This window comes from Hyperolius riggenbachi, chromosome 5 (assembly GCF_040937935.1).
Source record: "Hyperolius riggenbachi isolate aHypRig1 chromosome 5, aHypRig1.pri, whole genome shotgun sequence".
In the NCBI taxonomy this organism is placed as follows: domain Eukaryota; kingdom Metazoa; phylum Chordata; class Amphibia; order Anura; family Hyperoliidae; genus Hyperolius; species Hyperolius riggenbachi.
The window spans coordinates 404,247,740-404,260,173 of record NC_090650.1 but is presented as its reverse complement, the minus strand read 5'-3'; the positions used below and the strand labels follow the sequence as shown (position 1 = coordinate 404,260,173).

The following is a 12,434-nucleotide window of genomic DNA, read 5'->3' as shown; positions in this document are numbered from 1 at the left end:
TGGGAGAGGGAGAGGTCACTGCTGTCAGAGAGACAATATCTTACCTGCTCCCACACAGCTGTGGAGATGGTTACACTAGGATTCCTGTATGGCACTTCTTTACTCCAGATGGGGAGGAACTTCCTGCGGGTGTGGGCAGGGCTTTCCATGGAAAGGGGCAGAGCTTATCGTGGCTGGAGGCAGAGCTTTGTTTTTACAGCCAAATGGGCCTTTTATGGGAATGTAAAGAGGGGAGGTGCATACATCTTTCCTCTCTGTGCAAGGAATCTGTCAATGCAGTAATCCTAGTGAAGCTGTAGATGAGCAATACATTTTACCTTCTGCTTTGTGCAGACTAGTGAACCAATAAAGCAGAGAGAGGATCATTCTGGGAATGCTTAGCTGACAAAAAGTCTGTTGAATATTATATACATTTTAGGACTTAAAGCAAGGCAGGATTTTTACTTTTACACCCCTAGGTTAAGTGTGTTGGGGTTCCCCTTCCATGTGAAGCAGCGCCCCTCCTATTCCATGTGCAGCCCCCTCTTCCTTACATATCATTCATGTACAGCAGCCCCCCTCCGATTCCATGTACAGCCACCTCTCTTTGATGTATAACTTCTATGTACTGCATCTCTTCTCTTTCATGTACAGCTCCCTGAGGCATCAGCTTCCATTTTCATATGTTGCCTCCCATTTGCAGCCTCCTCTTCCATATGTAGCAACCCCTATTTCATGTCCAGGTGCCCCCTTAGGCTGCTGCACCCAATGCGAGGGCCTTCGTGGCCTTCCCAGAAATCCATCCCTGACTTAGTGGAGTTACCCCTTATAGCCAAATACAGTTCTGAAAGAAGCATACATTTGATAGATTAGGATGTCTTCTCGGCAATATACATGGAGCATTTTACTGCCTGACCTCATATTATAAATGATTCATGACGCGTCGTCCATTTCACTGGAAGCAAATCTGGCCGCAGGAACGGGGGAAGAAAAAACACCTGTTTGTTTGTTTTTTATGGATTTACTATAAACAGAAGCTTCATATTTACAATCTAATTATTCACTACCACAATGGAGACATTGCGTTCCCCAGTGAGCAGGTCGGCAAATAAACTACCCAAATTGTCATTTCATTAGAAAGAGAAATTATTAAACTATAAATTGCTGCAACCTCTTCTTCCCCTGGGACAAACGCTGCTTACTTCTGTCACAGTGCGGAGCCGCACAAGCAGGCATGTTTTTCTCTCTCTCTCTCGCAATCTCTCTTGCTGTATATACTGGTATTGCTTTTTGGTTCTTACTTAATGCACATGGATACAGGTATGTTTCAATTAACACTTTGCTACTGAGGTCATTTTCACATTTCAGCACTGCTCTGATTACTTTGGCAATAACTTTATGACTACTTAGTGCACCTAAATAATCTATATATTGTTTTTTCAGAACAAATTAGGCTTTTTATGTGTGATTTTTTTTAATGACCTTATTTTCTATGCATTTTAAAGGGATATTAAGGGGAAAAATTTGAAAAAAATACACTATTTATCCATTTTCATCCATTGTAGCTTTGATGTAAACAGTTCTATTGTACACTAAGTCTGCACATTGTATTTGTCTATCGCTCCTATTTATTAGAACAGTTAATTTGTGTTCATCATGTATCAGGAACAGATTCTATACTTTACTCACTGCTGCCACTCTCTTCTCCTGCAATGTTTATTTTACACCTATCTACTCTCTAGTCCTGTGTTGAATTCCCTAGGGGGAGGGGGGGAGGGGGTTGCACAGACTTATTTTAACCTCCTCTGCTAGGAAGTGGTACTTAAAGGGACTCAGAACTGAATATTTAAAAAGATTTTTTTAACATACCTGGGGCTTCCTCCAGCCCCATCCGCTCCGATCACTCCCACGCTGCCCTCCTCTGCTGCCCACAGCTCCGGTACCAGGACCCGTCGCTGACGTCAGACGCGGCCAGCTACGCAGGAGAAGTGCGCCCTCTATGTATCTCTCCAGCGGCTGCAGAAGAGATACGCAAACAGTGCACTTCTTTTATGCTATACTGGATCCAACTGACGGAGCGATCGGTGTTGATGGGGCTGGAGGAAGCCCCAGGTATGTATAAAATCTTTTAAAATATTCAGCTCTGGTACACTTTAACAGATACTTAAAAATATTTGACTCTATCAGAATTTTGAAATATTAACCTCAGGTTTTTTTCTGCCTTCATCAGGGGTATAACTCTGGGGGAGTAGCCTTGCAGTTGTAGGGGTGCCCAAGGCCATGAGAAACCCAAAATCCCCTCCATGTATAGTACAGAGCCCCCACCCCCATGGCAGAAGTTTTTGTGGCTGTCTTTGTAAGGTGGGGAAAGTCATGGTAGCGGGTTCACTGTCAAGAGATAATGGTAGCCACACTAGTTATATGACTTCCAGCAAATATGGCCTCAACCATGGGGTCACCATGGGGATGAGGTATGTAAACATTCAGGGGACCCAATCAATGTTTCCCTTGGAAGCTCCATGATTTGTGATTATGTTACTTAACCCCATAGATTGCTTCTGATTCACTTTTTTTATTCCAGCATGAATGCTGCCATCTTGCTGATGATGTCAGTACTATGCACTGAAAAGGGAGAACTTGCAACTTTTTTTTTCATCTTGCTGTACGTGATCACTAGGGATGGTCAATGAGATACAAGTCATTCTACAGGACATAATATTTTCAAATGTATGCAGCTTGAAAACGGACCAATCAAATCCTACCAAGTTGGCCACTTGGTCCATTTTTAAGCTGCACAAATTTGCATACATCATTTGCAAAATCCTGCATGAAATTGGAATGATTTGTATATCATTGATCATCCCTAGTGGTCACCTCTGCCTGTCATTTGAAATCAGTCACCTATTCTTCTTTACTGGAAGCCCTAACTTAGTTCCTGGCATACCCTTGTAGAGTTTGTGAGCATTACACCGGAAACAGCTGGGACTGCCAGGCCTATCTGTCAATGTTGCCCTGCCCCCTGCAGGGCCTGCACCACTGAAAAGACAGAACAGCTTTGTTGTGGGAAATGGGAACGGCCCAGGAACCGGTCAGTCAGATCCAGGGCCGGCTTTAGGTTTCACAGCGCCCTGAGCGAAACCTGATTTTTGTGCCCACCCTTCATCCTCTTCCCGTGTGCACACACACACACACACACGCACGCACACACAGGCCCATATGCAATTCACCTTTTCTCCTGAGATATCTCCTAGGAAAGTGGTTCCCAACCTTTTTGACATTGTGACACAAATGCTCAGATCTCTGTGACACGTCACATATGTATAATAGAAAAAATACCATTAATAACCACGAATGGATGGAAAGAGTGCATATTCCTGAATACTTAAAAATAAAGGCTAGAACCTTTCAGGAATATTAATAGAAACAATCAGTGGGACAGTTAGCCCCCCCCCCCATTTAGAATGATAGCACAGCACCGACAATTCGTACCACGCGTTATAGCCACAGTGCACCCTCCAAAAAAAGTGCCCTCAAACTCAGTATAGGTAGGTAGCCAGGTATAGGTTCCCCCAGTATAGGAACTTATGTGTAGGTGCCCTCAATATAGGTTGCCAAGCATAGGTGCCCCCAGTATAGGAAGTCAGTTGAAGGTCTCCATCCCCCCCATAGGTAGCCAGGCGTTGGTGCCTCCAGTATAGGTAGCCAGGTATTGGTGTCTTCAGTAAAGGTAACCAGCTATAGGTGCCCCCAATATAGAAAATCAGGTGTAGGTGCCCTCAGTATAGGCAACCAGCTATAGGCGCCCCCTAGGAAGCTGGCGCCCTAAGCAACCGCTCCGGTCGCTCAGGTCAAAGGCCGGCTATGGTCAGATCAATCCTTTTTCCCAATCACCCACATCCCTCTCAGCACTTAATTTTTTCTGGTGTGCTGAAGGATGTGGGAGATTGGGATGTGTGGCAGCAGGGATCTGGAGGGTCTGTACCTCCCTGCACTAGAGCAAGGAGGCGACCGGGCATCAGTGGCAGGGCCAGCACCTGCTTGCAAGCTTTAGCTCCACCCCTTGCAGGTGTGCCAGCGTAATTTCATTATTACTGCGTGGTGCTGGAGAAGATCAAAATGTCAGACTAGATCTGGCAATAGCACCCTAGGGATCAATCCAAATCTGCACACATAATAGTTATATTACGTCGCAAAGCAGCAATGAATGAGGCTGGTGTTGATCAAAGTGTCTGACGCTTTGGTCCAAAGGGGCTGACGCTCTGCCAGATTATAACCAGCATCAGAGACTTTTAACGGCAGCCAATTTTAGCATGTTGGACTCCGCCATAATTGTAATGTGTAATTACAATTCCATAAAATTTTGCAGAATTTTCTCAATTATGATCGTAATGGAAAAATTGTAATCACACAAAAAGGTCAAATTTTGTGTAATTACGACCATACATTAATTTTATTATAATTACAACCATTTCTATAATTACAATCATTTTTGGGATGAATTTTCACGTAGAACACGAAATTACAATGTTGTGTTAACCGTAATTTTTGTGTAAAACCTGAAATTATGATTTTGTATTACCCGTAATTTTGTGCAAAAAAGAAATTACGGTTTCCGTACCTTTAGTAATTCCGATAAATTACGGAATTATGAATGAAACACAAAATTAGGATGTAACACAAAATTATGTCACAAAATTACGAATTACGAAATAACTTTTCTAATAATTGTGAATTAAAATTTTGTGTGGTTATTACAAAAATGCTAAATTTCAGCTCATCCCTGGTCAGACTAAGTCCAACAATGGTCCTACAGAGGAAAATGCCATTATGCCAATGTCAGACTCAGACATAGTCCGACATAAGACTGGAAAGGGATAAGACAGCAATGGTGCCTGAGCTACAGGAAGGGACTGGCATTTCTGGCTGTGGCAATAAGGATGATGGGGTGGAGTCTGGTAAAAGATAGATATGGGAACATGTATATGTTCGTTAATGCAGAAATTATTGTGGACCTATAGAAGCAGCAACCCGAGATAAACTTTTAGTCATTGCATGATTGTGTTCCTTTCATATTGTTTATAGTGCATTCCTCAAGCCAAATACTTTTTTGTTTTGTTTTAATACTCTAATTCCCTATAAACTAAACAAGCCTCGCCCACAGCTCCTCCAGCACCTAGGCACTCAGAGCCATGTAGTAGGGGCGTATGGGAGCTCAGTCTGGGCAGGAGGCGGAGAAGGAGGTTACTAGCCAGAGATTTCAGAGGCAGAGGGGAGGAGGGAGGAGGAGGGGGAGTGAAGTTTTCACAGGCTGAGGGCTGGAGATGCAGAGCAGCTTGCCTGTGTGTAATGTGACAATCAGAAGATGGCCGCTCTCATTGTATCACAGAAATACATAATCATAAACTGTTGAAGCTGTTTGCAGCTAGAGTTGCTGTGTAAACGGTCTAAACTTTATATAAGATATATAGACAAGTTACTTGTTATAGTTAGTTTTTCATCTCGGATCCGCTTTAAGCAATTAAGCATTTTCTTCTGAACTCCTTTTAAGGGTTTTCTTGCCAGATTTCCATTAAAAGTGATTTCTGGGGGGTTATTTATCCACTGCTTGAACTCTCGGAATGTGACAGAGACCCAATTACCCATTGCTCTTCCCCTCCTGGCTCTGCATTGTTTGTGGATGGGCAGAAAATAGGACATCAGAATGAAGCGATGATCACAGAGAAATCCTGTTTGATGAGATGCTAATTACACCCCTAGCTAATCATGTTGTTGTGGAGACAAGTCTTATTTTTACCTTATGCTCCTTTGTTGACAGGCATTAACATGTCGGAGGATAACGCGTCAAACCAGTCGCTGGGAACAAACAGCAGCTCTGTGGCAATCGCCATCCTCGTGCCTTTCTTCGCTCTCATATTTGCAGGGTTCGGGTTTTATCTCTATAAACAAAGGTAAGCTGCCAACACAGTCCAATTGTGCCTCTATACAGATGTCTATTGTAGATCACAGAACTGACACCAGAGACAAAGACACTGTATACCTCATCTTCTGTACTCCTCATGAAAAGTCAGTGTTTTGTTCTGAACCTTTTCTAGGTTTCTGCTTGCTTCTGATTCCCCATCTAGGAGAACTTTACTTATTTTCTGTACTGACAGGGCACAGGGCCAGATAACACCCCCCAGTATAGATAGCCAGAGATCTCTTCTCCTTCCCTCCAGTGTAGGTAGCCCGTTGATCCTTACCTCTAGTATAAGCAGTCAGATGACTCTTCCCCCAAGTATAGATAGATAACCCTTTCCCCAACTCCTCCAGTTTAGATAGCCTAATAACTCTCCTTCCTTTTCTCCAGTATAGGGTAGCCTGATGACCCCTTACCCTCCTCCCCTCTAGTATAAGAAGCTCTCCCCCTCTTCCGTATAGATAGCCTGATGACCCCCCTTTCTCCAGTATAGGTGGCCAGGTGATCCTTCCCCCTCCCCCAATATAGCCTGCTGCCCACCCTCCCTTAATTCTGTGGTGCCCTAGGCCATGGCCTATATGGCCTTGCAATAAATCCGGCCATGAGAGGGCATGGGTAAATCTCTGCAGCAGGGACAGAGACAGCAACAGGGGCATAACTACTGAGGTGTGTGTGTGGGAGGGGAGGGGAAAATACTAACGTTCAATCCCTCCAATACTTCAGATCAGTTGTGGCTACACATGTTATAGCCGTTAAGATAATAATGGCCACTCTTGTTTTATTACCCTTGTAAGATGGGTCCTTGGGCTATGAGGGTCTACGGGGAGGTGAGGGAAGGGTTGTGAATATTAATAAATAAGCCCCATCAAAGTTTTTTTAGGGGGCCCTTTAATGATTTGCAATTACGCCCCTGGACAGACACTAATAAAAGTGTTACTTTGTAGAGAGGCAAAGCCAAGACCTTTTGTGGAGACACAATCAACATTAAAGTGGTCTGAAACTCCGACATAACATTCAATATAAATGTGTTTTCCTACTTTGTATTACTCATACAGTTATCATATTTGCTTTTGTGCATAAGTAATATTGTCTGTTTACAAATTACAAGTTTCCAACGTGTAGTTTATTGTGCACTAAAAGCTGGCATTGCATTTTATTCAAACTGCTTTTTATTATATATTAACATCTTCTAATGAGCTATTCTGAACTGTGTGTGTGTCTGAAGCACAGAGAGCTATTTTTCACTTGTTACACTGTGTTTACACACATTGTAACAACATTGGAATGTAAACAAAGATACTGTTATCTCCAGTATGGATGCAGATTTGAAGATGAATAGCAGGACAAAGTGCTTTGTTTAACCATTTCAGCAAGGTTCTGCTAAAAAAACATTTTTAGGATAGTAGCTTTCAAGCTGTGAGGAGTATTTTAGAGCAAAGTAGAAATGCTGGCTTTCAGACCACTTTAAAAAAAAATTCTGGTTTTCCATACGATCCAAGTTTTTTCTCCACAGTGTTTGTGTTCATTAAAGAAAGAAATGAACAAATTCTTAGCTAAGACTAAAGGTGATCACACACGATACGATAAATAAAATGATACAATTTTACGGCAATTTGATAAAAACGATTGGATCTCCCAAAAAGATCAAAAGCTTTTTTTTTCATTCGACTGAAAAATCCGATTGGATTTCCCATTTTCTTCAATTTTTATTAATTCCGGAATTCCAGATATTTTTCTTCAATCTTTCTAAAGATTGTGTGGTGTGTGTTAATTTGTCAATTTATTAATACACGCACCCAAGCAATTTTGGCAGAGTTTCCAATCATTTTTATCATAATTGGGGAAAAAATTTACATAGGTGTATGGTACATTGGTCATATTTTTGAAATGTTACAATTAGTCAGAAAAATTGATTACAATTCTTATATTGAACAGATATTTAAAAAATTGTATGGTGTGTGGCCACCTTAATACACATAAGCATAATGATACAAAACAAAAAGGACTTGGCTTCTTTAGAAACGGGTCACATACATGTGTACTATTAATGTTTCAGCCTCAGGTACAGACCTCAGCAGCATCTTTAGTTTTTTCTTTCATTTTCCACTACCTTGGATGCCCTCTCCTAGCTATAGCCCTCTATTCAGATTTATGAAGGGCCACAGGCAGTGAGTGGCTCCAGGCTTTCATTACCTGAACCCACATGAACTCCAGGAATAGTGCATAGTGCTCTAAGTATAGTTGACAGAAGATAGCATTCTAAGTTCAAAGCTGAACAAACACTTTAGGTCTTGACAATGTCAACAGATATACTAATCCCATCTACTTCTACTCCTTGAAAGTTAAAGTAATTAACTAAATGTTTTCAAAGAGCTTAAAAGACCACTTTCACAAAACATGTACACATTTTCATATAGTGTATATGTCTCCCAGATTAAAATGCACATTTTTTATGTTAATGTTTCCCAGGCAGTAAAAATCTGACAGGTTTTAGACTTGTCCATCTTCTAATGAAGAATTCTCAGGCAGTTGCTCAGTCAAACTGCCAAGAGTAAAACAAGAGTGGAGAGGCTGGCCAACATCTTTGTATAGATCCTTTCCAGTGTTTTTGTAAAGAATAAATTAAAATATTAAGAATCATCCCATGAGAAGATGGACATGTTCAAAACCTGTCAGATCTGACAGATCTTTACTATCTACTGTAAGCAACAGCAACATATGAGAAAAGTAATTTACAGTGCATTTTAATATAGGAGAAGTGTACACACACGTATTTTACATTTTAATATTATTATTTTTTTTTGCAGTAGTGGTCCTTTAATTATGCTGTTCTAGTTATTTAATGCTACAGTCTCTACACTGTACCAAGAATAAAGGTCATTGCATTTGGAAAACATACGTAAATAATCGTACTGACCTGGCTTGGATTAATTAAATATTGTCTGCAATTGTGGGGGGGGGGGGCAGATTTTTAGATTTAGTTATGTCCTCCTATAATCTAAAGCCTGAGAAAACTCAAAGGGACCCTGAGCGCTACATGTAAATGAAATCTGGACTTACCTTCCTTCAGCCACTGTAGCCCGCGAGGTCCCCCGGCACCCTCCTGGTCCCTTCCGGGGTCCTGGTCCCAGCTCCAGCAATCCAGTGACTTTGTAAGTAAGAGTCCAGCGCATGCACGGTTCTCTAAAACTTAACCATGCATTAGCAGGACTCTTATACTGGCCACCGTGATGACGCGCAGCTTGCGCATGCTGGATTACCGGGACCATGAGGATGGCCGGGGACCTTGCGAGCTACGGGGGACAGAAGGATGCCCCAGGTAAGTAGAAATTTCATTTTTATTCAGAGTTCAGGGTTCCTTTAAATAAATCATTCTTTATCTTCTGAATCATCTTGTTGTCATTGTTTTTATTTATTAGATCAACATCTTCTGTCTCTTTCCACAGGACTGCCCCCAAAACCCAGTACACGGGATGTTCTGTCCATGAAAATAACAATGGCCAAGCGGCTTTTGAAAATCCAATGTATGACACCAATGCAAAAACTGTGGAGGGAAAAGCAGTACGATTTGACCCAAATCTGAACACTGTTTGCACAATGGTATAATGCTGGAAAACTCTACTTTTTTTTAAATAATTATTCAAATCCAAAACTGGGAAAAAATTATTGAGACATGCAGCTGTGCCCTCTCCGGTCCACCGCTTCTATTAAAGCACATTTTTAGAAACATGCTGGGGGTCCTGGATTCCCGAGGAAGAGGAGAAGGTGATGACTCAGTACCGGACACAGCTCAGCCCCACACTTCATGTGCGACATGGGACCTTTTTTCCAGCGAGACAAATGCACTCTATGAGTGCTTGATTACAATTTATTTTCTTTTTTTAAAAAAGGAGATTAATCTAAACACAAAACTTATTTGCATATATTGGAGGAGCATCCACTATCAGTATTTACTGTGCTTTATAAACTATATTAGAAGGTCTGGAATAAAAAAAGAAAATAAAACAGAGAAAAAAATATATATAAAAAAAAGAAAACATGATATATGGTAGAATATTGCTATAACTACTGGAGACATTAAGATAAATCACAAGCATTAAGTATTCTATTTTTTTGTGCTTTGGCAACAGGAAAAAAAAAGGCCCAATAGCATATTTCATTGTGCGTTGTTTTTGAAATGAAGAGAGAATGAAAAAAACATGTTTCTTTCACTTATCTTTCAATGCCTCATAATGTTCAGGGCTGACAACTAGTCTACATGCCAGGATTTGCAGGATCAGTTCCATGAACATAGTTCTAGGTGCAGTGTAGGTCTTCACCTGTTTAACAGGAGATATTGACTAATTTTTTGCCATGCACTGTGTTCATGATGAGTTGTCCTGGAAATTCTGGGAATTTTGGTGGTAGTAAAGGTACGGGTACATGAACCATAATTTCTATGCAACCAAACTCAAGGAAGCTCAGTGCAGTTTAACCTCGTGTCTTTGGTGCAAAAGCAGGAAGTATTGCTCTGACTTTGGAACTGTGGTTGAGTTGCTTTGAAATTACTCTGCTTAATACAGGCATGCCCAGCTCCAGTCCCCAAGGGCCATATCCATGCCACTGTTTAGGAAGGACAGAGAAATGGAAAAACGTGTTCTATTCAATGGACCACACCTTTCCTAACTTAGATCCATCAATCAATTTGAGCTGTGTCAAAAATGTGTGAAGACCTCGGCCCTTGTAGACTAGAGTTGGACTTCCCTGGCGCAATGGCTTTATTCAGATTGACAACCTTCTGAATTTGTTTGAGGGACAGTATACCCAGAGAGCTAAATGTGTCATGGCCTTATCAGTCCATTATATTCAAATGTTCTCTCCTAGAATTCAATTTTCATTTAAATCGAATAAAGGAATGTATAGAAGAAGCATAAAGAATGGTATATACCTCTCTACTTTTGACTTTTGGGGGGAAAGGCTTCTGAGAAGAAAACCCCTAATATTCAAAAATCTGAAACTGGCCATTGTTGTCTACATTGTCCAGAGATAAAACGAATGCTTGCTGTCAAAGGTTCCCCCTGATGTGGAGAAGACAAACCTTTAGTTTGTAAAAAGACAAAAACTATAAATAAATAAACAATAAAATGATTCAGGGACTTCAAATCACTATACAGTCCCTTTAAAGCCCAGGTACGGGTGCAGTTTGTATATGCATTCAGCAGAACATTATTTTAAATTAATGATTTACTTGAAAAAAAAGTTTGTAAAATGTTGTAGTTTTTGAAATATTAATTGAAACATAAATCCTGATCTCCTCCTCATTGGCCTACAACTGTCAACTAATAACTATAACTAATGCCCAGTCAGTCTGAAAAACACTTTCCTTCTAGTCACATGAGCATGCAGGTAGACTGATTGGTATGTCAGCTAAGCTATGCTTCCCCAAAGACTACAGTCTATTGTGCTTGTTTCTTGCAGGTGGGTGTGGCTTTTGGGTCGCTATCAGGCCTCTATTCCATGAAGGCAGCACAGACAGTGGACAGGCTGACCCCCCCTCCCCCATAAATTTGCATCTGAGCATGGCAGTTGCCATCCTCAGACATGACATGAGACAGTTTTTTGCCATTGGGTAATGCTGATGAATGTCAAACGTTACAAGTGTGGTGTTACTGAACGCTGCCTTTTGGCTGTATTTAATTGCAACTGAATGGCAATTGTGGCCTGCAGCCAGACGGCTGAGCTGCTCAACAAATGAGCAGTTCAGCCGTCCATGGAAAAGAGGCCTTAGTCAGTTTGGAAGTCACTCCTCCTTGTGCCTCCTAGACTAGTATCCATGAAAAGCTATTGGTCTGCAGGTCTGTAGAAAGATATAGCTGACCAGGCAGAAATCACCCCACCCCTAATTCCCCACTTAATTAAAGGAAAAATGCTTCATACTTTATGGGAGTGAGCAGAGGTCTGTAGGTTGCATAGAAGGTTACATGAATCTTTAAATTGGTGCATCAGGTATTTTTTTGTTTAACAAAACTGCATTTTTTCAATGTTTTATGCAGAGTTAATTTGAATAATGTTCTGTAAGAAAAAAAAAACAAATATATATATATATATATATATATATATATATATATATATATATATATATATATATATATATATATAAAATACACTCATCTGTACTGGGTTTTCCATTCCTGGTTCATGTCCCACGTGATGTTACTGGAAAATGTTTGCCTGGAGCACAAAAAAAGCCTAGTGTGCAAACCACTAATGGACAAGGTGTGTTCAGTTGTTTTGCTACTTTCCCCATTACTAATTTACAGTTTATTTTGAATTGTTTTGACACAACGTTAGTGAGCTTTGTTCATGAAATAATGTTAACTGATATATCCCATGCTATGCATGTTCTGGTTAACAATATATTTAAAGGTATATATTTTAAGGCATCTTACAATCAAGGGAAAATACTGAATATCCTTATACACTTCTAATTATACAATGCTTCCAAATGTTCACAAAAAAA

At 40.7% G+C, this 12,434-nt stretch overlaps 1 protein-coding gene across 1 annotated transcript in view; it reads left to right on the top strand.

The window, feature by feature from the left end:
• The window catches only part of CSMD3 (CUB and Sushi multiple domains 3), a 1,539,978-nt gene extending 1,529,861 nt beyond the window's left edge, over window positions 1–10,117 (top strand). Inside the window, exons 71-72 of the mRNA XM_068237930.1 lie at window positions 5,795–5,927; window positions 9,382–10,117. Coding sequence (XP_068094031.1) covers window positions 5,795–5,927; window positions 9,382–9,541 — 293 coding nt within the window. The 3' untranslated portion in view covers window positions 9,542–10,117. The remainder of the gene's footprint in view (window positions 1–5,794; window positions 5,928–9,381) is intronic.
• The last annotated feature ends 2,317 nt before the right edge of the window (window positions 10,118–12,434 follow it).